We start from the raw sequence: 26,390 nt of genomic DNA, 5'->3' as shown, positions 1-26,390 counted from the left end.
ACCGTGATGGCCGATGGGCTGTTTGAGGGTGGCATTTTGATGCACTGAATTCCTGGCAGCAGGGTTGAGTTCACAGCTTCGTTTCATTTCCCTGTCAAAAAAATTCTTGATTGTAACTGGAAGGTGCGATCCCATAAAGGTTTACACTGGTCGTAAGCCCACAGTATCACCTTTCTTTCCATCCTGGCCCTAAGTTTCCTCCTTCTTTGTGCACCTTACGGAGCTGCCAGGGTTGTGGTGAGAGGCCTCAGGGGGCTGATTTGGCGTAACACTAACTGCTTCCCCCGCCCCCGGTTAGATTTCAGCCAGATCAGTGAGCAAAGTGTCTGGGCAGAGGAGGAGGTAGGGATGCCGCAGCCAGGGCTGGACCTGAGTGGCTGCTGTGGAGCTACCCCCCAGGCAATCCTGGCAATTGGCAGCTCCCTCCTGAAAGCCAGCTCTAAAACGTGACAAATGCAGGGTTACCAGAGCTCTTGCTTAGCACTCCACCTGCACCCATTTGCTGGGGTGACTAGCTCTTACCTTGGAGGCTGTGCAGGGAGGAAAGGAGTCTCCTCAAGGGGAGATCGCCTCATTCCCTAGCACTTCAGTAGCACAGGAATATTTAGCTCTAATTTCATTACAGATGAAACTGGAACTTGTCAAACTTTAACCTTGTGGACTTCAGGGCTGGAAAAATTGGCTAGATTAATTTGAGTGTTGCTTTGAAATGGATGCTGTAATTCAAGAACCACACTTCTGTCTGGAAAATGTTAGCTATAACTGCTACAAGTACCTAAAATGGAATAATTTGAGATAAAGGAAATGCATTTCCATCTTCACAAATCTTTTAAAACTGCAGTAAGCTGTCAAATGTGTGAAGTAACCCATTATTTCTTTTGTATGGTTCGTTAGTATTGTCTGTTATCAGAGCAAGTGGTGCCTTTTTGCTTGGATGCAAGGGAGGAAACACCACCTTCTTGTGAAGAGCAACAACATGCAATTTGGCCGTGGGGACTTGGGAGACACTTTAGCTTCCAGAACTGCTTTTAAAAAGTTTTTAAAACACTGACTCAGTTTCACTTTGGTGGCACCCTTCTCAGTAATGCTAATCATAGCCAAGTGAGCACTTCATGGGAATTGATGATTGCTTGGCAAGAACAGGTTACTAATTCTTCCCAAAACTCTCTAGTATAGGTTTGTCATCACTGTTACTCATCTGGATTTCTGATAAGCTGAAGCTGTTCTTAAAGGGTGGTCATACTTGTGGGGAATGGGACTTGAGCAGTCTCTGAGGTTGGATGCCAAATATGTTTGAATTTTCCTTTGCCATAGGTGTTAGGAGGAAATTCTGATAGAAATTGGTTGTGTGCTGCTTGCAGTGCAAACTTTAAAAGCAGTGTGTGGTGAGCGAGGGTCAGGAAACTAAAGCATTTGCTGTGATGTGAAACTGGAAATGACCAGTCTGTTCTTATTGTCCATGGTGGACTGAGTTGCACAAGGTAAACAGTGTGAGCAATAAGATGCAGGTTAGATGATACACTTCTAAAGCGTATTTATTTTTTTAACCTGGCAGGCCTTCTGTGCAAATACTATCAATAAGTGGATTCTCTTCCAAGGCAATATTGTTGGGTTTTTTTAATGGTATATAGGCTCTGAAAACAGATTTAAACATCTATTTTCTTCAGACTTCAGTAGTTATTATCATTCTGACTCAGGCCTTCTGTTGGTAGAGAAATAGTGAATGGAAAGAGGAAGTTCAGCCATATTTCTTAAAAGAAAATGGTAAAGCAAATTAATTGACAGGTGGCTGGTTCCTGTAGTTGGCTATGAAGTGAACCCCTTCTCACGTAACTCATGTAGCAGAGTTGTATCAAGATGCAGAATCATGCCTTTCCTGTTCAGGTGGGTCTCTCTTTTGTCCTTTTGTTAGCCTTCAATTTTCCTTTTTTCAAGCCTGTCCTATTTCTAGATAATCATGCCTTCCAAAAGCTGAGCTGTGGCTGAATTGCACAGATTTCTGGCCCCATAAAGATCAACTATCGAACAGATGATATCTCTTATTCTGGTTCTTCTAGAAAGTGTAATAGAAATAAACAGATAAATTATCTGTTGCCTTTATTGCTAGCCTCACACCTATCAGACTCATGAGGTCAAGCCTCCAAAATAATGAAATAAAAGGTATTTGTGGGTTTCTTCTTTCGCTGATCTTCCTTCGTATTAAAAAAAAAGGCCTGGAAGTTGAAATTCTCATTGTCTTCCAAGTCCAGAAATTAGAAAAAAGATGAAATATCACAGGAACCACAAGTGTTAGTAACACCTGAAGGGCAGAAAAGGGACCAGTCCTAGTAATAAAAAGTTGCTGTTTGACAAGTACATGCTGAAAAATAGTTGTTACTTTCCTGTTCTGTAAATATGGTTTCCTGTGACCACCAGTTCATCTTTGTCTTTTTATTTTCTTTTGTCCTTTTCATCCCCTCTGGAGTCTTGTCTTCCAATCTTTGTTTTATTACCTTGGTTAGTGTGCTGAGGCCTTAAACAGATCACAGCAGGGGCAGGACAACCTTGGAGTGTTCGGGAATACTGGATGCTTCTGTAGCAGTGCCACCGAGGATGCTGCCTGCCCTCTTATGGCAAGCCCTTTGCTAGCTTGGATATGAAAACATTCAAAGCCTGTTTTAACATTAGCAGAAATAAGAGTTTTGGGGTCATAACTGTGAGAAGTGGAATGATGCTGAGTGGCAACCTGAAGTGAGTGTGCACAGTACTGAGTGGTGTCCTGTCACGATGGATAAAATACTGAACGTTTCCCCCTGCTGGCTGATCCATCAGCAGTGTTTGACTTCACAGCTGGGAGCGAGCCAAGGTTTGCAGAGCATCTGAGGGGGATGCGAAGGCCGTAGGGTGTGGGCTACACCAGGAGCATGCCCAGGGCTGCTTTGCTGGGATGACACAACCTCTCCCATGGGAGCAACTCATGCTACTGGCAGCATGAGGGGGTTTGGGGCAGAGCCATGTGGCACACCCGTGCACAGGGTATATATGTCTGATGTCCCAAGGGAGACACGTGTTATGGCGTTGCTGGCTGTACCTTGGGCGGGCTGATGATGTATTGGGAGGGCAGCGTGGCTGATCACCAAAACCATCCTGTTAGAACATAGGTAGCTGCGGCCGAGCGGCTGCTGTGGCGCTCTGCAGCTTGCTGGGGTAAAACCAAGGTAAATCTTGCCTTCTGATAATTAACTCTTAGTGTTGTCACCAGTGATTTCCAGGGGTATGTTGAGGGAAAAGAGATTAAGTGACTTGCAGGGAGGTACTTAATGAGCTTCTGATTTTCCTAAATTGATTCCTTCTCCCCATCCTGGTGGCTTCTCTCTCTTCATCTTTTCTCTTACAAAGTGGATGTTGAAGGAGTACTGAACACTTTGGCCCAGGCCCACTCCTGGCAGCAAAGCCCCTGCATCACACAAGATGCTCACCTTGACCAGACCCTGCCTCCCAGCACTGAAGGCAGCATCCCTGCTAGAGCTAGTCAGCCTGCATTAGGACCTGCACTGATAATGCCCATCTCGAATGCCAAGCTACAGAAGCACAGCTGTAAAAATACTGCCCTCTTTCTTGGAACTGCTATTTCAGAATAAAAGGGGAACATCAGGAGGGCAACAGAAAATACTCAATGTTATTGACAATTCCAGGGATTTGTTGGTAACTTCAACTGTTAGTCTTGCCTCTTGTCCTTTTAAATTATTCCCTTCCAGTGTGAGCATTATTCCTTCTGTTCCCTGCTGGCACCCTGGCCCACTCATTCTCATTTTCTTACTAATATGTGCAAAAGAAAGAAAATCCCAGTACAAACAAGAACCCAATCTATAGCTGGGAGAGAGTGTGAGTGCTGTAGACCACCTTGCTTCGCCAAACCTGTTCCTTCGCACCAGGTGTCAGTTGGCAGGAGGTAGGCATGCGTGGTGTTCTCCTGCTGCCTGTGTGAGGGGCACGGGCTTGCTTCTCCTCAGGGTGTGCTGCCAGGAAGGACAGTGTGTGCTGGCTGCAGCTCGTTGAAGTCTACCGCAATAAAGTCAGAATGTCTTTAATAAGGGCAGGATCATCTAGGAAATCTGCAGGTAGGGCTAGAAGTGAGGAGCGCCAGCTTTGGGTGGCTTCTGACTCAGTGTATCACCTTGGGCAACTTGCTTCATCTCTAAATAAAGGAGGAAGGATAATAGTACTTATTTCCTTCACTTGGATGAAATGAAGATTACTTAAAGCAGTAAAGTGCTGTGAAGTTGGGGAAATAAAAGTTTTAAAGCATTAAGTAACAGTAATAATCACTCTAAGTGTAGGGAGGTGGACTATAAGTGAGAGGTTTGGCACTTTCCATAGTTACCTCTCTCTAGTACTTCTCCTTGGTACTGTGCACCCCTCTGCCAGATGCTGTAACCTTTCCTGCCCTTGGGAAACACAGCTTTTAAAGGGATGAGCAATCCTGCTGGAATACTTGCCATTCTGTTGGGGACAACGTAATATTTTTGCTTTGCTTGTGTTCAGCAGGGAAAAATCTTGCAGTCTTAAGAGCTGCGATGGTCTCTTATCACCCAGGAAGAAGCAGGGAGGAACGAGCCCCTGTGCCTTCCTGGAGTGTTTTGAGCAAGCCACTGCTTTAATGTGGCATAATGTATCACTGCCACCTAGGGCCAAAATCAGAAACTACACTGCTGTGAGACACTTCATTTGCAAAAGAAGTCTGTTTATTTGTATGTGTGTATATGAATATTAAAAATGAGTTTAAATGAGGGGAAAAGAGGGACCTTATTAATATCGGTAATGCATTTCAGGAAGTGAAAAACTGACTTCTGTTTCTCAGGAAATACAGTTTCAGGCAGAGCTCTAATTCTCAGAAACTGAAAAGTGGAGAAAAACTGAATCTCCTTAAGAGTCAATAAAAAAAAGCAAAGTTTGGATGAGATGGGATTGTTGCAGTTTAACACCAGCTAACAGCTAAGCACCCTGCAGCTGCTCGCTCACTTCCCCCCTGGGATGGGGGAGAGAATCAGAAGGATAAAAGCAAGAAAACTCATGGGTTGAGGTAAAGACAGTTTAACAGGTAAAGCAAAAGCTGTGCACACAAGGAAAGCAAACTAAGGAATTCATTCACTCCTTCCCCTGGGCAGGCAGGTGTTCAGCCATCTCCAGCAAAGCAGGGCTCCATCACACATAATGGTTACTTGGGAAGATAAACACTAGCACTCCAAATGTGTGTCATCGTTGTCCCCCCCACTTCCTTCTTCCCCCAGCTTTATATGCTAAGCATGATGTCACATGGTGTGGAATATCCCTTTGGTCAGTTGGGGTCAGCTGTCCCAGCTGTGTCCGCTCCCAGCTTCTTGTGCACCTCCAGCCTGCTCACTGGTGGCGTGGGGTGAGGGGCAGACCCTGTGTAATCACTGCTCAGCAGTAACGAAAATATTCCTGTGTTATCAACCCTGTTTTCAGTGCAATTCCAAAACATGGCCCCTTACTAGTTACTGTGAAGAAAATTAACTCTATCCCAGCCAAAACCAGCACAGGGATGCTTTTGCTTCATTACAGTGTGAGGATTTTTTTCTTAGTGTAAATTTTTACCTGCAATTTATCCCGAGTTAAAAATTCTTCTGGTATATTCCTCTCCTGCTCTCTGTCAATGTGCTGATGCTCAGCCAAGGTAGTTGGATGACACCATGTGCTCCAGGAAGCAGAGTGTTTAAAAGTGGCTTCAAAAAGTTGTCTTCTAAACTGTTTAATTCTAGATGCTGTTAAACTTTGTAAAATACAAATTAGGCAAATTATCTTAGGCTTATCCAGTCTCCTAAGCTCTAAATATTGAGTTAAATAATCATCAGCGTGAGATAATTAAGTAATCACCCAGCTAGATTTATTATATGATGCTGTTATTTCAAAACCTAATCACAAAATTAGTTTCTGTAGATTATTGTGAAACCCAGGAATGGCTAAGGTCAGCAAAAGACATAGCTGGATCCCCAAGATTTTTCTTGCTTTGGTGTTATCTGTAGGAGCTGGGATTTACCATGGAGACTGATCCTTTTTCATTCCAAAACCTAACAATGTTAAAAATCTAATCCAATATAAGGGATGAATGCATAAGCTTTCTCTCCCTGTTACTTTGAAGTATTGAAGCTCATGGCTGAAGACCTTTAGTCTGTTAAGAAGGAGCAAGTTGAAGTGGCTAGCTGCTGAGAACCTATAAGAAGCAAGTAGATGGTATATTGCCCACAGGAAAAAAAAAACGAGTAAACTGCATTTGCTCAGGTTTAGCCTTGATCGCACATACCTGAGAACTACTTGTGCAGATCACTGGGCATTTGGTGTGAGGGAGCATCCAGCTGGACTGCCAGTGCTGGATTTGCTCGCTGGGAAGTGCCTGTCGGCACACTGCCAGGCAGTGCGGTACGGGGGCTGTGAGCTTGCGCCAGGCCTGGCAGCTGGTTAGCTGTCATGTAGAGCTGTATTGCTTGTGCCCGATACCATCTCACTCATGGGATAAGAAGTCACTGAATGAAAAGAAGTTGAAAGTAGTTTTTTATCATTAGTCCAATCTACCTTGTTATTTTGAATAATAAAGGGAGAAACAATATGAAGGAATATAAATACAAATGCTGTCAGTTCTTACCTGATTTTCATTGATCTGAGCACAAGGAAACATTTTAGCTGTCAAATGAAGGTCTGTAAGTAGAAGGACAAGGAGAGAGCAAGAAATAACACTTTCCATCAGTGTAAGTCACCCTAGATTGTTTGTGGCAGCCCCTGCGTGTTATTTCTTACAGCTACAGCGTGGGGGGTGGGGGAAGCCATGGAAATATTTTCCTTCTACAACACTGCAGTTTCTCCTTTATTCTCCTCTCAACCCCTTGTCATCACCCCAAGAACAGTGGGATAGGTGGGCACCAATGCTTGGGTTAGGTTGTATCTACCTAGTGCAGGGTAGGGAGGGTTTCTTCGATATGAAGAGTTTAGAAAGGTAGATAGTGAGTTTCCCATGGTAGATGCACCAATTTCAGGAAGGCAGAATGGCTAAAAAGACCAAAATCGGGAAGATGGGGCAGGCAGCTGTTTGGATGCAGTTTTCTTGTTCCAGACAGATGCCACCTTCTTTAGATGAGATGGGGTTTAGCTTTAGAAAGCAAAGTGCAGAAAACCCCCACAGCATTTCAGGGCAAGATTCAGCAAAGCACTTCAGTGTGTTAAATTTTTATTAATTTCCAAACTTTTCTCATAGCCTTAACAGGGGGGCACATCTAAATAAGTGGTTGCAGACAGACACGAGCAGAGTCTGCCTTTGCTCTGAGCTGGCAGTTCCCCAGACAGCCCTGAAGCGAGAGCTGCACAGCTCAGTTGTGAGCTACTGCATCTGGCTCAGAGGCACCTGATGAAATATGTGCTGTGTGAAAGGATATGGGGTATCTAGTGTGCAATATTAAGCATAAACGATTTTCCTGGTCTGCTGTATTCCTCAAATACTTATAAATGCCATAGAGCCATTCATAGTTAAGCACTAGCATGTTGTCTATTGTCTCTCTCTCTGTTGTTCTTGCCTCCTTTCTGTACTCTTCTTCCCATGTTGTCACACTGCTCTCCTCTTAAAATTTAGGAAGCCCCTCTACATGTTTATATTCATCATTCCAAGTGACTGTACAAGAAGTTTTTGTCCTAGAAGCATTAAAAGATTCCTCTATAGCTGAGTGCAGGAAACCTAGCTGTCTGTCAAATCCTTCCCTTTCTCCTTGCCTCTCCCACTGTCCATTCTAAGACTTGCACTAAATAAGAGAGTAGTGCCTTTTCCTAGATCAGGTCATTTAGTCTGGGCTTATTCTAGTGATGTTGAGAGAATCCTGTACTGTGGCACTGGGCTGACTGCGTGTGCATGGTGAAGTTGGTCTGCACGTGCTGTGTGAGCCTGGTATTTTCCAAGCGTGGGCATGCTGAGCACATGCTACCCAGCCATCTGCTTGGGGAGTTCCTCTGGCTCCTGGGATAGAGATCTTACTGGGGGTTGGCTGCTGCTGAATGATTTATTCAGCCTGCTCCTCTCTCCAGAGAAACCTTAGCAAAGGGAGTAGCTACAGGTGGGCTGTAGGATACACTGTTACAGAGGCCATGTCGTTACCCATCCTTGCATACTAAGGATCTCACAGCCTTGGAGTTCTGCTGCATCCCAAGCTGTCCACTTCCTTGAGTAGTCAGCCCAGAGTGGGGAGAGCCTTGGGCTCCTTAGTTCTCATCATCTTGGTCTGACTTTCCCAGCACCCTGGTTGCACTCTGTGGGGTCCCTGTAGCAGCTGTAGTGCCTCCAAGAAGGGTCTTCTACTGTACTGGGATTTAGGCATCAGCAGCAGAAGTAATGGGCAACTTCACTCTTCCAGCAAGTTGTTTCTGTTAGACATTGCTGGTACAAGGTCTGTGTGCCTAGGCTCCGCGTGCAGGTCCTGCTCCATCTCAGTGCATATATCTTTCTCCATATACTGCACCACCTTCTTCTCAGCTCTTCTTATTCTCCTCCTGCATTAGGGGAGGTGGGCCCTAGGAAGGGAGTTGTTTCCACTTCCAACTCAGAAACTCTTTCATAAGGGATTTTAAGTAATGTGACTGGTGGTGGTGGTAGATTGAATTCCTTCTGGGTTGGGTCATTGATTTTGCCTTTTTTCCCCCCTCTTCTGAGCTCGAATGGATTAAAGGAGACACAAAGATAGTTGCAATAAGCATAAAGCTACACACTATTGTATTTTTCAAATCATCACTCAGGAATCTGCTATTGGGCTGTGTATTGCCTGTAGTTCATGGGCGATTAACGGAGCACTTCAGCTTTGGCTAGTGTGTTTTACTTAACAATTGCAACAAGCTTGGAGCCTCCTGGGTCAGCTGCTGATAAACTGATTGTCTTTAATTGTGCAAATATACCCTCAGATATTTCAAAATGAGGTCATCTGGGTGGTGGAGGCAAAAGGAAGTGGGTCCGAGTATGTATAACGTGTATATATACAGTTATACAGTTACAAAACTGTACTTCTATTGACAAAACCTTATATAGGTACTGAAGTACATGAATCTACATAAGATTTGTCTTCTGTATCAGGCCTTTGCAAATGGGGATACTTGCAAAGGGAAGTTGTAAATAATTGCAGGTGTCAGCCTCCCTCTATCTCTGCTCTCCAAAGCTACAGAAGAGAAGTGGTTGAGCAGCTTTGTTATTCAAAGCATTTCCCTTAAAAGCTGAATCCTGTGGGAGATTCCTCTTAGAGCAGCTTTCTTCTTCAGTGGACTCTCCTGACAAGATCACAGACGGCTTTTGGTCTCTGAATGTCATGATGAACATCTAGTTAGGTCTATTTTTACATCTGAAATATGTTGAAAGATGCTATGCAGAGAAGCAGCAGTACAGTGAGATTTGAAAGTAATCTGTACAGGGTAATGCTTTTGGGGACAGTATGCATCTTCCTTCCTGTTCCTGAAATTTCTTATGTCTATAAAATCATAAAACTTGAATTAGCACCAAGAAAATAGTCATGACGATACAATGTTTTGATTTTCTCATTTTGCACCAGGATTGAAATTCTGTGCTTTGTAGTTGCTCTGATGGATCCTTTTCAGCTTCAAAATCTTCCAATAAAATAGATCCATTTTGGTAGTTACTGCTACTCTAAACAGTTAATTGAGAAGAAAAATGGTGATACACACATGTTCTTCACCGTTTTATTCTGCCCTGAGTGCCGGTGCAGTGTCAGAACAGCCTTTCAATGCATGAGAGAGAAAATACTTTGGCCTGAGAAGGTGGTTGAGGAAGTGGTTGAAGAGGGGAACTGGTGGCTGAAACCTCAGCTGCTTAATTACTGTTTATGGTGGGAATTGGGTAACTGACAGTTTTGACCAGAATATATCTGGGTTTAGAATGACTGCCACTTCACTGAGATTACGGACACCAGGTTTCGTTGTGAACTGTTTTGGCTCTAGTGGGCATTCGGGATCCTGGCTGGCAGGTCAGCTTCTTCGGACCTGCTGACTGTGCTGATATGGCCTTGTCGCAGGCTGGGAGGTGGAGGGTGCTGCCTCAGCATGCAAGCGCTCGTGTCTCTTGTCATCTCTCCGTGTTGCCATGTGCTTGCAGCTGCAACCGGCTTTCTGCGTCCTTAGGGCCTGTGAGGCTGGGTGCTGCGGCTGGCTTGACTTCCTTGGGTGCAGAGCTGCTGTGTGCTCTAGTTTGGAAAGCAAGGGGTGGGAACATTACTTGTTTATCCCCTTTCTCTAGGTGGAGACAGCCAGTCCTTAGAGGCTGACTTCTCATAAAAGTCATGGTATTTGAGGTAACATGGTGATGTGATCTATTAATTTTTCTCTTTTGTTGTTTTTTTTTTGTTTGTTTGTTTTTTTGTGTTTTTTTTTTTTCATTCCAGGAAGGGTGCTTGTGGCCTTCAGAAAGCTCAGTTTCGCGCCAGGGTGCTTCAGAGGTACAGACAGATTTCTTATTTTCTTCACCAATGTGGTTTTCACTTTCCTATCATGTCTATTTGGCTCCTCTCAAAAACATGCATCTGTTTAGTAAATAAAGCTTTTTCAGTGTAGAGCCAGGTTCATGTGGACATTTGACCCTTCCCTAACTCCCTTTCCATAAATGCTGAATAATTTTTCATTACAAGAATTAAATTCTACCTACCTGACACCTCACCTCTGTCTGCAGCTCCCTGTATCATAGTAGGCATTCACAGTTAAGTGGTGGAGGTGTCTCTCATGCAGTAGCTCAGTAAATTGAGTATTCAGTGGAATCTGCAAGAGCAGTTGCTCTTCTCCCTGTGTTTGTCCTGGATTTACAACACACATCCTGTCACCAGTGTCTTCCAGCTAGCACAGATCCCTGGTCTGAGTGATAATCCGTGGGTGTGTTGCTCCAAGTGGCACAGCTCACCTGTGTGAAACTGAATCTTCGTGGTGGCCGATCCCTGCCTCTGTGAGGGTCAAGGGCTAAAGACCCTGCGTGGACCCAAAAATGAGAAAAGCAGTTTGATAGATCTAGATCTAGGAAGATGGTGTGTGTCTCTAGTTCTGGGACAGACCAAGCGAGGAGCAATAGCTTCTCACCGAGTGTCTTAAACTCTTCTTGAAAAGCCTGACCTTCTCCAGGGCATAATATGCCGAGGACATTTTTTCCACTCCCAGTGCAGAAGCCTTGCAGGTCCTCCCCGGCGGCTGAGTTCTGGCTAAGAACTGAGGGGGAGGAGGAGACCTGATGCACACTGGTAGTGAAGGCGTGAGATATGCCAGGCCTTTACAAAGTGTACTAAAACGACCATCTGAATTCTTTGGTGATGCAGGGTATTGCATTAACTTTGAGCAGGAGGGGGAAGCTCTGGCTGCAGCTGAAATTCAGTATTGGGACATTTTTGTAGAACTAGTAAATTGTCAAGACTAAAGAGAAAGTGTTTCCTATGTACAGAAACAAATTGTTTTCTCTCGGCTCTGCGTGTTTTAACATCAGGAGGAGCTGTGTGAGGTCTTGGTCTTCCTTTGTGAAGCAGTTCTCCAGTATCTTGTGTTAGATCGTTCCTGCAACTGCTACCTTGTTTTCTCACGTGCATGTATGTGGGAGCACGTGTGCACAGTATCTGCTGGGTTTAATCTTTTAAGATGGGTGGCAAAGAGAAGTATTTTGTTTCATCAGTTCTTTGTAAATATGGAGTACCCACAGTGCTTTGCTCAGATGTGGAGTCGTGTGTCTGTCTCTTTTCATTTCAGATCATGTATGCTCCAAGGTCCAGGGACAGGTTTACCGCCCCATCTTTTATGCAGCGGGACCGTTTCAGTCGCTTCCAGCCCACTTACCCTTACATGCAGCATGAGATTGACCTTCCTCCGACCATCTCCCTCTCTGATGGGGAAGAGCCACCGCCGTACCAAGGCCCATGCACCCTGCAGCTCCGGGACCCAGAACAGCAGATGGAGCTCAACCGGGAATCTGTCAGGGCACCACCCAACCGAACCATTTTTGATAGCGACTTGATAGACATCTCGATGTACAATGGGGGCCCCTGCCCACCAAGCAGCAATTCGGGCATAAGTGCAACCAACTATAGCAGTAATGGAAGGATGGAAGGACCACCCCCGACGTACAGCGAGGTCATGGGGCATTACCCAGGCTCCTCTTTTTTCCATCACCAGCACAGCAACGCGCCTCCTTCCTCGCAGAGGGGGAGCAGACTTCAGTTTCAGCAGAACAATTCAGAGAGCACAATAGTCCCCAGCAAAGGCCAAGACCGGAAACCAGGAAATCTGGTCTAAGTTACTTGCCCAGGTGCATTTGAACTGAAGACGAGAGATTCAAGCAGAGCGGTGGAGGAAGACCCCCATGCTCCGGTGCACAATGTTGTTACGTTTCACGTGGTACAACTTAGTAAAACCAAACGTGCAAACCAGTTCTTTGTTTCTGATTCCTTTCAGGGGAACTGCATGCAAAGCAGATCGAAAGAAATACAAACTTCCATTCAGTTTGTCTATGAGCAGTGTTTCAGGGGAGAGGGGGGGATATATTATTTTTTTTTAATAAACTATTTCAATTATTTAATTCTAAAAGTTAACTTAGCACAGAAATGAGGCTTGTACAGCCTGTTTTATACTCACTGAATGGCAGAAGGAAGAAGGTGGTTTTGCTAGATAAATGGGGGAAGAATTGGCCAGTTTGCTTTTTTTTTTCCTCCCAGGGTGTGGATTTTTTTTTAATATGAAACAAAATTCCTGTTTTGTGTGCCAAGGTATAAAGTTGAGAACTTAGAAGAATGCAAGGAATTAATTTGTGTTGTGATAAATGTGTTTTAAAAAGTTGCACTATCTTAATGTTTTAAAAAATATATATGAGGGAACTGTTTTATGTGAAGTTCTTCTATATGTTGTCTTTTCACCTGTGGAATTACGATAGAGCCCCAGAAGTAATCTGGAGGAGTTTGCCTCCCCCCCCCCCCCCCCCGGGTTTGCTAGAAAAAGGGGACAGGACTTAGCCTAACATCTCTTGACTTTTACAAATCAAGAAATACAGGGACACTTGTCTTTGCAATAATTTGCATTCAAATAACAGTGCATCAGTGAAGTGTCTTGGAGACTTTTGGATGGAAGAAGGCAAATACAAAATCCCAGCATTTTCCATGACTTAGGGTTTAGCTATTTTGCAGTGTAGACTGTTTTGTAAATGGCAAAACAAAATCCCAGATGTGTTAATTTGTATCGATTCTAAGTGCTGCCTTTCTTTTCCTTTTCATAATGCAGTATCACCAGTACTTATGGTTTTAGCGATTTTTGTCCTCACTGTAGGCTGAAATGTATCTAGTCACATATCATGACATTATGCAATAAATTGTTTAAAAATGCAAGGTGGGTTTTTCCCCCCCCCGCAATGCTGTTAAAATACCTGAAACTCTGTTGTGCTTTTCACTCTCCATTTCATCCTTTAGATACTGAAGTTCAGTCCTGCAGATCCACCCTGTTGAAGTGAAGGGGCCTTTGTAGCTATAACCCTCATGCAGTTTCCGCAGCAGTGCTGAGAGCACCCGTGACAGTGGTGCGGGCTTCTGTGGCGTCTTGCAGTGACGTGGGAACACCGGTTATCCTCACTGCGAACCATTTTGCTCTGGGCCCTGTTGCGGAAACCCTCCTCCGTGTATGTCATCTGGTTGATCCCAGCAGGACTATGCTCATGGGTAAAGATGACTTGCATATTAACTAAGTGTCTGTAAGCCCTAGTTTTGCCATGCTGGTCTTAAGAGTAGTTGGAAAATGTTAACCTGCCTGTAAAATGGCATGTGGGGTTTTTCTTCTCTGGCTGTTCCTGTGTGGAAGCACACGCAGCGCTGGAAAGCAGTTGACAAATGGTGTTAGTGGCATCACAAGCACATGAAAAAGCACAACTTGCACTTAAAATGCATTTTGGAAATGGACTTAAAGTAAGAACCTTTAGAGTCTTAGCTTGAATAGTTTCTAATATAATATGTGTATGTGTGGGTGTCATAGACCTTTTCACTTTAAGATCTTTCACTTTTTTCTATTTTCTTAAGCCTTGTGCTTGGTTACGGGCAGCAGCCACCGAGTGCCCTGAGCGCGCTGTGGAGGAGTGCTGTGCCCTTAGCACCTGGTCCCATGGCTGGAGGCTGGATTTCTGCAGGACTTCTGTACCCTGGGGGCTCTGATAACTGAAGTGCATCTTTGATCTATGCAGAGTTTTAATGCCAAAACAGTATGTGTGTCTGTGTGTGCGTTACGGGCCTCAGTGTAGATTATTTCTTCATAAGGTAGTTTGGTTTTATTCTAATTTAGAACATGTTTGTGTAACTGTTAGTCTGAATATGCAGCCTCATTTGTCTCTGTAATTGTTTTTTGGTCTGAGTCACACTGGTAATGCAGAGTAAAGCTGCCTTTTAATTTGTGTGTTATTTGAAGGGAAAGATAGAGATTGTATGATGGGATTCACTTTTTTCACTCAGACTCACAGGACAGGTGTTTAGGAGATGACTAGGTGGCTGTCAGTCAGCTAGAGCTCTTGTTATGTCTGGTTCCTGGGAATAAAAGCTGTGAAATTAGATTTTTTTGCAAACAACCTATGAATATAACTCTTAGTTTAAAAAAAAAAAAAAGGAAGACAAAACCAGAAGATGTTGGGTTTTGGTCTTCAGTGGCTTTTGTTGGCCTTCAGAAGTGAGCTTTTAAGTCAGAGAATGTGTGTGCCTACACAGATACTGTGCTGTTGCCTAAATGAGGATTATTTAGCTGAGAAGCCTTTAGGTGAGAACAGCTGGAACTCGTTTGTCATGGCAGAACGCACCTGGACTGGGCCCTGGCCTTGGACCAGTAGAGTATCAACTTTTCCCCATGCACAGATCACAGTGAAGTGAGCCTTGAAGTTGCCTTCAAAGTCACCTCCTGGGAACATGCTTTCTTTGAAGACAGCCCTTTGCTATCTTTTGCCATCTCTGCATGCCAGTGGATTTACGCACTTCCCATTAACATTGTCCAGTACGATGTGTGCACTGCTGTCTCTTAATTTTTCTTGACTGAGGAAGTTTTTGATTGAGTGGAAAATGTAACCCGTTCCAGTTCTGTAGAGGAGATTTGTTTAAAAAGAACTTAGTATTTGCTCACCTAATGGTTGCATTTCCTCTTGCATCTTTACCTTCTTACTGTATTCTGCTGCCCAAAGCTAATGTGCAGCCAGTGTACCTGTCGGTTCTGAAAGTATAGTCACCTGTTGCTTGCAATCTGCTCCTTTTGTTTTGGAGCCTCTTCTAGGAGTAAATATGGTATTTTCTAATGAATATTAGTGATCTCTGATGGGGGTGCCATCAGTAGTATAACATTGCAACTGTATGTTTTTTCTATTTTTTCTTTTGTTGCAGTGAGAGAATATGCCCTTGCTAACAGAACAGAAAGGTAAACGAAGGAATAGTAGAATTAGATATCGCTATCCATCTTTACAGGCTTAGAAATTGGCAGTCTCTGAAGATAAGCAATTCTGTGAGGCATTTATGGGAAACTCCCTTTGAAAGTATCCAGAATTAATAAGCTGTGTTCCACAGCCACTCAGATGAAGCTTTGTAAATTATAAAAGATTTCTGCAAACATTGTAGAGTTAATTATGTAGAATATGCCTCCATAGTGGTGTTTTGGTTTACGTGTATCATGCACAAAACGCACATAATATATGTGTGGAGCTTTCTGTGTGTTGGATTGTATTAGCCTGAATTTTGGTTGCATCTCCTGACCTTTGCCCAGTAACCCATCTTCCCAAAATTCAGTCCAGTGATGTCCCCACTTTAGAAATGTTCAAGTTAAAAGATTATTTTTTAATGTACCTTTAACAAATAAAGCATTATGACCTCTATCTTGCAGCAAAGGTTAATTTTTCCCTTCTGTGGCTTGGGATGGCTCCCTTCTTGGTGCTAAATGTGCCCCATCTGTGGTGTTTTCCTATGACCTTGCAGGGGTAGAAAAGGCAGGGGGTTCAGCAGCAGAAAACAGGTTCCCTCCCATGGAGCACTCCGTGGAGCCCGTGGAACACATTCCCAATGGAGCACTCTTGGCACTTAGCTCTAATTCTGGATGTACATTTAGCCTGGTTGTGGTTGGGTTCATCTCAGTGCTGTACAAGCAGGCTCTGTGTATGTGACGCTGCTTAAAGGTATGAGTGAGGAGTATGAAGGCTAGTCCCCAGTCAACAGAGCAGTGTTCAGATCCCTTTCCTGTAGTATGTGGCACGTGCAGGATTCACGGTACTTTGCGTCATAGGTTGTTTTTGTCAGAGAGGACCTACTTAAGCTACTCCTGATCTTGTCACTGATGAACTCTGCACTTAACCCAGTCTCGGGCTGATGTGACTTTATTACAGCGTGCTTTTCCCTTGTAAGTATGAAAACTCAGATGCATGCCCCAAGTACAAGTTCTTGATGGCTAGTGAGGAGGGTATTTGCATTCCTGCAGTCATGGAATCTGCAGGAACCACGGGACAAGCTGTGCTTCATTTGGCTTTTTATTATTGCTTCCCCTCTTCTCCCACCAATTTGTCCCAGCTGGAAGCTACTTCTGTTATCCCAAATCTCTGAAATTTTGTGTTGCAGAAATATATAAAAAAAAGTGACACTGAGATTTTTTTTTTGTCTCTGTGAATGTGGTTCAGGGAAGGGCGAGGAGTGAAATGACATTGTTTCTGGAAGGAATTCACTTTCTTTGCAATAGGGAAGAAAGCCTTGTCCTGCTGGAGAGTCCTGTGCGCAGGCTGTCTGGAACAGCGCTGTCTGAAGCGGTTGTTCCTAACCCTGCCAGGTAGTGAGATACTGGACCTTCAAGCTGACAGTCTGATCTGTAAGGAATGTTTGAATGCTTTGGAGAATTTGATCACTAACCTTTCTCTGGCTCTGAGCTCTGTCACTCAAGGTAACTAAGGTAACCTGATTTCATAGGCAAACAAAAAGAAAATAGTATGCTGGTGAAAATAGGCTCTAAAATTGTCCTTTGCTTTTCTGCCTCCTTTTTTTTCCTTCCCCCAAGGATAAACAGTAGGCTTGGTGGTACATTTGAAGGTATTTAGGATTATTCTCAAGTCTTCTCTGGTCACTACCATTAAGTCATGTCCATGCACATATGTGTATATACATGCCTGCATGCAACCTTGTGCCTGTATCCTACCCCTTGGTTATCTATATATTACCACCTTCCAGAAGTGCTAAATGGCTATATATTGTGCTCTCAGGAACAATGACAGGTCATTTGTCAAACAGCTGGAGGCATGAGGAATATTTGCGTTTCAGTCCGGTAAATGTCAAGGCCCTCTTTGTATCAGTAGGGGAGTTTCTTGCTGCTCAAATTCTTGCCTGTGACCTGGTGCGCTACTGCATCTTCCATCCAACAGCTCTCTCCTTTTGGGTGAGCTTTGAAAAGTCCTCGTGCTTTTGGGACAGCCCTAATGTAGACCTCACGTATTGATGTACAGGAAAGAAATGTACTTCATGTGCTCTCAATCTCAGAAGCGTTTTTTTTCAGATCTAGCTGATGCTGAGAACCAAGGGATCCATTTGTACAGCAGGTTCGGATGAAGGCTGGCTTTTGAATACATCTTTGCTTTTTAGATAAAGGCTGTTGCAGATAATTTAGGTACACATATCTGGTCTTTTCCCGTGCTGTGTTGCCTGCTTGCCAACCAGTACGATTACAGCTTTTCTCCTAAACTAGCCCCAAATGTGTCAATTATTTAAATCCCTGGAAAGAGGCACGCCTCCTGAACTGTCTGAGACCTGCTGAGGCCTCTTAGAGCATAAAGTCCCATGTGAGGATGTGTTGAACTTACAGAGGTTTCCCGTCCGAAGACTCTCTTCTCTGTGTTTTGCTAGGAAATTGAAGTTTAAAGTTTTGAGAGTGGCCCAGCTGAAAATTATTTTTTTTAATAAGTAACAGATTGTTTGCCAGTCTGTGCTCATTAATCGGGTGTAAATTACCTTTTGACTCACCTCCGATTGCCATTGCTGTGGTGGCAAAAGCCCCACTGGGCACACTCGCACCAGCATAAAAGAGTAATTTTCTTGGTACAGCTCTGCTTGGGGAATTAGCAGAAGCTGCACCACTAAGTTCAGCCTCCAGGAACATCAGACCTGTGCTGCCTCTTCCCAGCAAACTCAGTGTAGGTGATGGCTCAGTTTCAGTGAAGTGCTTGACCGCACTAGTAAGACACGCAGTGGAGGAGTCTATTGGTGTTTCCTTGAAGTCGCAACTATTTGCATTAAATATATTTCAGGGCGGCTAATGCTGTTTTTGTAACCACTCGCTACATTTCTCCTGCTTTCGAAAGGGAAAACCCAGCACGATTTTGTATTGAGAACTCTTCTGGCTCTTCTGCCTTGCTGTCGTCTCTTCCATTTTTAGACTGAACACAAGCAACCCGGGTATTGCTAGCATCGCTTTCCTGCTATAAAAGAACTTACCTTTTTATGTTGGTTAATGATATAGAAACAAACTCGTAACCTAGATACTTCCCCCTTCCCTCCGACAGCCGTGTGATTTACTGCCAGAGATGACTCTTGTCATTTCTTTGCTATATTGCTGCTGCTGCTTGCTGCTGTTTTCAATGGTTTGGTGTGTGAGCTTTCTGAAACAACGTGGTGTGTGTAGGATCTCGTGGGTGACCAAGCTGTCCCTTTTCTCCTTCCTTTCTCTCCTTGGTTTGTGCTTTTCTGTCCGCCGTGGTGGGTTTATTAATTAATTATATACGTCCGTATTAGATATAATTTTGAGGAGGTTTGCATGTTGGTAGTTTGTAAGCAACTAAGGTGCCTCATGTTCAGGTCTGAGCAGATAGGAATCCCCTTGCACTCGAGAGGGCCTGATCCAAAGCCCGGTGAGGTGGGTAGGAAGACTCCTGCCGACTTCAGGGGGCTTTGGATCAGGCCTTACGCTCCCACCTTTGTTGTGCCTCACTTAAAATGGTGCTTTTTCAGTTGTCTGTCTCTTTTTTTGGTATTTTTTTTCTCTCCTTTGTATGGTGCTGTGTATAACTTGAATATATTATGCACATATCCTACCCAATGGGTAGAACAAACAAACACACAAAAACAAATAGATGTTGTTAATACTGTAAGATAATGTATAGATGATACCAATTTTAACACACACACACAAAAATGGCATAGACTTTGTGAATGCCAACTTCTGTGCTTGGTCCTTTTTGTAAGAAAATTTGCAAATGAATGCATACAAATGACAAAAAGTCTATGTATTTTATTTTCCTATTAAATACCGATATAATATCATAAGGGAAAAAGTTTGAACAAATCCTTTTTGACTAGCCTGTGTATAGCGATTGATCGTTCGATGCATCTTTGCTGTGAAGATTTGTTCTTTTTTTTTCTAATGTGTCACTTTAAGAAAAAGGAAAAAAACACAAAACAAACAAAACCTCCACAGCTTTAACCTTGCAACTAGATGCTTCTCGTATTGGTTGTTGCCTCGCTGTTGCTGAGTTGGACCAGTATTAGTTGCTACTACTCCAGCAGATACGTTATTTATTATCCTTGATTGCCTTTTTTTTTTTTAACTTAGAAATGGGCTAAAACCTTTCGAATCTTTTTATCCACATCCTAGATTTGAAGTGAAGCTCAGACAAGTGGGAACTGACCCAAACCATCCCTGCAAAATCAAACCTAGGCCCACGAGAGTTTTATGACAGCAGCCAGCCCTTGCTCTGTGCCCACTCCTGGTGCGTGATCCTGCCACTGCAAACTGTCTTGAGGCTTGGCGTGTAGCTGGGACTGGCTGATGACCTGTGAGGCTGCAGGGCTGCAAGCCTTAAGGGTAGACAAGGAAAGCTGCAGGTTGGCAGCGAGCAGGGTTTGAGCGTGAGCTTTGAGTCAGCAGTGCTGCTGCTGTGTTGGCCTCTGACAGCAACGGCTTAACCCACGTTCGTATTTAAGATGATGGAGAAATGGCTAAGCCTGTTCAGGCCCAACGCAGGAAGCGGTGTGGAAAGTGATCCAACACTTTAATTTTCTGCGAGGCTCCCTCGGCAGTTTGGTTCTTCCCCGGCGTCCCCGTGCGTTTGGCTGTCCGTCCCCGTGCCCCTGCGCGCTCTCGGCGCGGGCCCTTCGGTAAAGCAAAATACCTCAGGAAAACTCAACATGAAGTTCTAGTGTAGAGACTTGCAGATGCTGTACTTATTTTTCTAAACTGTGTGTGTTCTAACTATCCCAGGATGGTAGGTGATATAAAAGTTTATCGGTCCGAGACAGACTAGTCCTCTCACAGATGGATACCGACTAATCTTTCATAGATACTCGTGTCTATATGTAGCTTTTTTATACTTGTCAGGCTTTAACCACAGATGTAAGGTAGCAATGTGTTGGGATACGTTTGAGATGGCGTTTTTGTTTGTTTTTTCAGATGACTAGCTAGACTGACTAGCTAGACGCCATGCTAAAACTCAGGGGGCCTTACCCAGGGCCCAGTGAAGTCAGTGGTGAGGCTTCCTCTGGTTTGAGTGGGCTTTCAGTCCGGTCCGTCACGCTCGAGGATGGTGCCTTGGAGCACAGTCCTTCGACTTCTCCGTCGACCTGAAGCTTCAGCTACGCGTTTGTCTGTAAATATCTTTTTAAAAGCCCTCACAGGAGTCCTGTATCTGAATGTTGGTCATGGTTGTTTTGGGTTTTTTTTTGTTTTAAAGGAGTGTGTAAGTTCTTAATGGCCAGTTCTGCATCGTCAAGCCCTTACAGGTAGCTTGTCTCCATCCCTCTGTATATTGAGCTGTTTTAGCAGTAAGCATGTACCACAGGGAAATACGCCTATTTCACGACTGTCATTTGTTAACTCATTTATTGTTTGTCAGGGCATAGAGTAATTGTTTTGGAAGTATGCTTTGCCTGGCCGCGTTCAGGTTTCTGTTTGCACTGCAGTACCACTTCTGTGCATGAAGGAAGAAAAACAAACACAAATCCCCAGGCCTTGACTAGGAAGACTCTGTACAAAGTAAATGTCCCGCTGGAGGAATCTAGGGTAGGATTTATCATAAGAAAACTTGCATATTGAGTGGACCAAACACGAGCATGTCTTCTTTTAGAGGCACTAATTTGCTTTGAAGCTGCAGTGGAAAGAGCAGACTATCTATTAAGTGTACTCACAGCTGCGTTCGCGCTTTCCGTTTACCACGAAGCACAGCAGGCAGCCAGGATTTTAAAAGAAGTATAAGCAGAAGTTACAAGAGCCTCAGGCATCACAGACCTGGACAGCAAAAATAATAATAAAAAAAATTCACTTTAATATTCTTTTACAAAGCTTTTCTACTTACAGTACAAAGACTACATAAGGGTCGATAGGGGTTTTGTCTTTGTGTGGCTGTCAGCTGCCCAGTGCTGCCGTGCTCAGAGCATTTCACGATGGTATGTACATCAGTCAGGCTGTTACACTTAAAATTAACCATTGAATGCCTGTTTTTAGAGTGTTGACCCTTTCTTTGTTGTTTCTTGCTAGTTATTTTACAGTGTAAAATGCTTTATTGCTGTATGGATTATTTTGTATTTCCAACATTGCGGCTTTCAAGATCACGTTTTCAACACGTCTGTTATTTTTGTCCGGTTTGTTTCAAGCTATTCTGAAATATGTACAGCACTATCAACAATATTTACTCTTTCTTTTAAATTTTATTGTTGTAAAAACAAAGTTATTAAAAACAGTAAGTCTTTTTACAACTGTATTGGAATTTCTCAATAGCTGTTCATGTGACACTATGACAAACCTGGCTTGCTTTAATTTTTTTAAAATTTATTTTCCTTTTAACACAATTAATTTGTTGCTTTTTTCCCACTGTAACTCCCAGTTATATACAGGAAAAGATTTCAACTGTTGTGTATCTGACTCTCTTAATTGAGCAAATGGTGATGTCCTAGTTTTTAGACCTAAGGTCTGTTTATTGCAATACTTTTAAAGGAAGATGTTGCTCTAAGTGCTGTTGTTAGTTTTAAATACAGATTTTATGCTTGTTCTTAATATGCTGTGGTTAAACCATGGCACAAAATTATTAAAAATCATGAAATGCATTTGTCTCCTGTTGAATTTATTTTCTCTCTGAAGTGAAATAACCAAACCCAAACAAAAAATGTGAAACACTAGAGTGGCCTTCTGTAAAACAAGTACTTGTCGTCTTCCTTCGCTGGTTTGCTGCTGGCAGCCAGGTAGCTGATCATTAAGGAACTGGAGGGTGGACTCAGCCCTTGAAACATAGGGGAGGGCCCTGGGAGAAGGATGTCTGGTGAGGATTTTACTTTCACCTGAAAAAGTCTGAAACTCTTCCACCTGAAAGTCCTGACTTTCACCTTTGGTGATGATTTCAGAGGTTTCTGCCCTACCTCTCTGCCAGAGGCAGCTGTGTCTGAGCACCCGCCTGTCACCCCGTCGTTGACAGTCTAGACTCTTAATCTAAGCCACCGGTTACTTCAATTCCGTTAAGCTAACAACCTTGCCTCAATCTCATTTGAAGCCCTGGGTGTTGGTGACTGCCCTGGCACATCAGTGCTGACTGACCAGCTGGCGAATAAACAGAGGCCCCGAATCACTGAGGTGCAAAAATTGATTGAAAAACAAGCATAGGGGCTGTGGCTCATGGGGGAGCAGGGGGAAGCACAACTTGGTTTGGGAGACCTGGGGCATGCTTTGGATGATACTTAACAAGAGTAATTGTGGTACAGTGTGGGGGAAGGGGAGAGATGAAGTTAGTAAGAAACTAGACAAAAGGATCCTGTGAAAGACGCTTGTCTTTGGTAATAACGATCTTCGCAAGGTAGGTCGAACTAGCTGTGGCTGGTACCTGTCACTTTGTGATACTAAAGCTCAACAAAACTTGGAAAGTTTCGTTTTTTTTCAGAGCGGTTAATTTCTGTTCAGGTGTAAGTATAAAGTGATGCTTTATTTAACATGATTACTAATGAAGCAATTTTTGTGTATTATATTTTACACCTGTGCCTGTGCTTGCTGGAGCTTAATCTCTCTGTTGCTGAGGTGCGGTGCTTTGGGGGAGGTGGTTCTTCAAACCTGGGGCTTTCTTGCAGGTCTTTCCAAGAAAGAGAGGTCTGCTCAGGGGCCACAGTCCCAGCCTGTGTCTGACACCATGGTTAAGGGGCAGCCTTTATATTATCCTCAGATGGGAACCAGGGGGTGTTCCCCTTGCTGCTGGTCTCTTCAGATGGCTTGGTCCTTTAAATGTCACAATACTTACTTTTGGTTCAGAAGTAACCATTTTCTTTTCCTCTAACCACCCTGAGTTAGCTCTCCTCCATCTACAGCATTTTAATTCTTCTTTAGTACTTCAAAAATTGCTAGTTCCTTAGTGCTTAGAAATGCTCCAATTCTCCAAGCTTCTGCTCCTCCTCTCCTGTCTGAACCCTGATCTCCCTGGAAACTGCCTTTTTTTTGAGCCTGCTTTGATCTTTTACTTAATCTGGTTTTAATTGTATTTATATTTGTTTTATAATATGCCATTCTGTTTGATTGTGTTTTAATATCTCTGCCAATGGTTGCAACTCAGAACTCGGCTATAAATGGGATGTCTCATCTCAGTGGGGTTACTTTTTCCTGTTAAAAGATTAATACAGTGGCTGCTGCCGTCCTGTGAAACCTCTAGGTCTGGCTTCCAGGCTCCCAGCTGTATTGCGTCTCATTACAAACACCCTGTTTTTTAACATCCCAAACCCTTTTCTTCCCAAGACCCCTCTGTAATGAGACTTCATTACTTAGACGAAAATTAATTAGGCTTCTCTCATTATCACTGTTTTGATCAGTTGTGCTTTAAATGAGTTCTAATTAAAATGCACATTTTAAAAACCTTACTGCTGAATCCCGTTCTAATGGCTCGCTTCTAGTGTGGCCATGCCCTGCTTTTGTGCAGTTTGCATTGTGCCACTTCTGCAGAAGTCTAGCACTGATTAGGATAAAAACTTGCATGATTTCTTTTTCCTCCTTGCTTGCTACGTTTTTTTTCCAGATTGAGTGCCAAATGATTGCTCCTGAGAGTGGGGATGATTGGAGCTGAGGTACCGAATTCTTTCCGTGTGGTAAAACTGATGAGGTGAGTTTCTCAGTATCCTTTATAGTCAGTAACATTACTTGTCCCCATAATGTTTCGAAACATAAGGGAGAAACTATGTGCTGTACTTGCTTCTATTTAACTGCCTGTTTCTGCTTACCTAAGGTGTTCAAGTTGCCCTCAACGAGTTATTTAAGTTGGCAGGACTGCATGATCTGTCCCAGTGATGTCCATCATGCAGCTCTGCTGGGATGCCAGTGGATGTACTAACTACAGCTGAAGGGGGGCATGTTGAAGGCTTGCTTGCCTTAATAAAGGGACTAATGTAAACCAGAAGATGCTTACCGTAAAATGTTTTGTAGCCTTTAATGGTTTCCACTATGAAGCGTGTTGCAGAACAGTAGCAGAAAGGTGCTAATACTATTTTAAAGATGAGGAAGCATGCATTAAGGACATGGCAGGTCTCAGTGCAGTCCATGGTGGTGCTGGGAATAACCTTCCCATCACCACTGTTCAGTCCCTCCACCTGCGAGGCATGGTTTCTCCCCACTCACTTCTACCCCACATGCACCGCTGTCTCGTACAGAGGGCGATTTTGCTGTGCTTGGCTGATCGTTGCAGGGGTTTAAGCAAGCAGCCGGAACGTAGCCACCCCTCATCCAGAGAAAAAGGGCGACTTTTCCATGGAGGCCAAAATGCCATCCTTGAGCCCCAGAAGCGCCCTTCAATGCCAACACCAGATCACTCCAGATTAATTTAACATTTGCAGACATTACAGCGATTGACTGTCGGGTGAGTGGAAAATTCCGGTTTAATCCCACTCTGTGTGCCACAGACATGGGCTCAGACAGCTTGACCTACATTTAACCCTGGGCAGCAAGAAACTCATAGGGGGGAAAAGAAAAAGTACTTTTCCTCTTGAAGCAGTGAGAATGTTCCAGCTTATTACATGTCCCTGTGTCTATGCATACACCCATGATTGCGTGACAATGCCGTGAATATTTCATAAGCTGAGCCAAGTTTGCCCTCGTTGGCTTTACTTGGTGAAGAAGCCATATAAGTCAAATAAAAAAGCACAAATGTGCTTGCATAGCCGTTCAGCAGGGTTTATGGCAACAGCAAAATGTATAGGAGCTCTTTCCTGACAATGGGGTTAGGATTGTAACTGGTATAAAATTTGCCTACAGCTGCAAACTTCATAGCTCTCGGGGGAAAAAAGCTGATGAGCTGGTGACTTTCACTAATGTTTTGTCAGGAAAAGCCTAACAGGTAAAGCTAGACCGACTGACTGCAAAGTCCGTCTGGTTCGTTTGCCCCCCTTTGTTCTGCAGATCAAAGGTGCTGATAGTTACTTGAAAGCTTAACTGTATTTGTTTTGGGTAGTCCCTGGTACAATATTAGGTATCACAGCTTCTTAGTGAGAGGTGCACTGGTGTGTGTTAAAAGCCATATGGCTGAGTGATAACTACATTACCTACTCAACACGCAAGCCCTCTCACCTTTTAAAATTACGCTGTATACTCTGCTGATATTATACCCATAGATAAGAAAATATGCATGCTAGCTCCAGCCATATGCTAGGGGCGACAGACACTGTCATCTACCGTAAAATTATGCTGTCAGGAAAATGTTATCAGGTACACTAAAATCGCCATCTGACAGTAACGCAGAGGAAATAAAGTGCCTGCCTGCGGTAAAACTGTACTGAGTAAGCAATGCAGCTGTAGTTTAAGTGCTGCTTGTGCATTGGCAGTTTTACTTTCTCTTTTTAAAGCCGATTGGCTGTGTGCAGGTACACACTACGCAGATATATGCAGCCTGCTTAAATACAGGACTACTGCACAACAATGCAAAAATGTAAAATATACCGTCAGTGACATTATGCAGAACTCAGAGTACTCTGTGTATAAAATTATAGTACTTCATTTTCCCAGCTTATCTAGTCCAGGATGAAAATTAAAAGCGGGAATTTGGCAAACTGAAGCATGAGCCATCAGTTCAGCCAAGGCTGAGAAATTTCCCTCCCCCCACTAAAATTCTTCCAAAGCGTCTCCTTCTGCATTGAAACACAGCTGCCACATCTGGGAGGTGGCTGAACGCCGTAGCTGGGTGCAGACCCCTGCTTTTGGGAGAAAGGTACACCCAGAGTGGCTGGATAAAGAGCTGCGCTGTCGGTGCGAATGCGCTGGTGGGAAGTGCTGGTGGGTGCCAGCCGAGGGCACTTGGCACCGCTTACTGCAGGGCCTATTAAGCATGAAGGGCAAGTACTGCGTTACTTCTCATCTCTAACTTCTCTGGTGCGCTCTCGGCTCCACATCCTTATGAGCTCTCTGGCATC

General features: G+C 43.8%; 1 protein-coding gene across 11 annotated transcripts in view; it reads left to right on the top strand.

The window, feature by feature from the left end:
- The window catches only part of LDLRAD4 (low density lipoprotein receptor class A domain containing 4), a 299,662-nt gene extending 277,592 nt beyond the window's left edge, over positions 1 to 22,070 (top strand). For 7 of the 11 annotated variants that reach the window (XM_075084620.1, XM_075084617.1, XM_075084619.1 and 4 more), the window contains 2 exons: positions 10,419 to 10,472; positions 11,755 to 22,070. In XM_075084620.1, the coding sequence (XP_074940721.1) occupies positions 10,419 to 10,472; positions 11,755 to 12,297 (597 nt within the window). In that variant the 3' untranslated portion in view covers positions 12,298 to 22,070. The remainder of the gene's footprint in view (positions 1 to 10,418; positions 10,473 to 11,754) is intronic. The other 4 variants (XM_075084622.1, XM_075084621.1, XM_075084626.1 and 1 more) reach the window with 1 other exon arrangement.
- The last annotated feature ends 4,320 nt before the right edge of the window (positions 22,071 to 26,390 follow it).

This window comes from Phalacrocorax aristotelis, chromosome 2 (genome assembly GCF_949628215.1).
Source record: "Phalacrocorax aristotelis chromosome 2, bGulAri2.1, whole genome shotgun sequence".
In the NCBI taxonomy this organism is placed as follows: Eukaryota; Metazoa; Chordata; class Aves; order Suliformes; family Phalacrocoracidae; genus Phalacrocorax; species Phalacrocorax aristotelis.
This window is presented reverse-complemented; position numbering and strand designations above follow the sequence as displayed.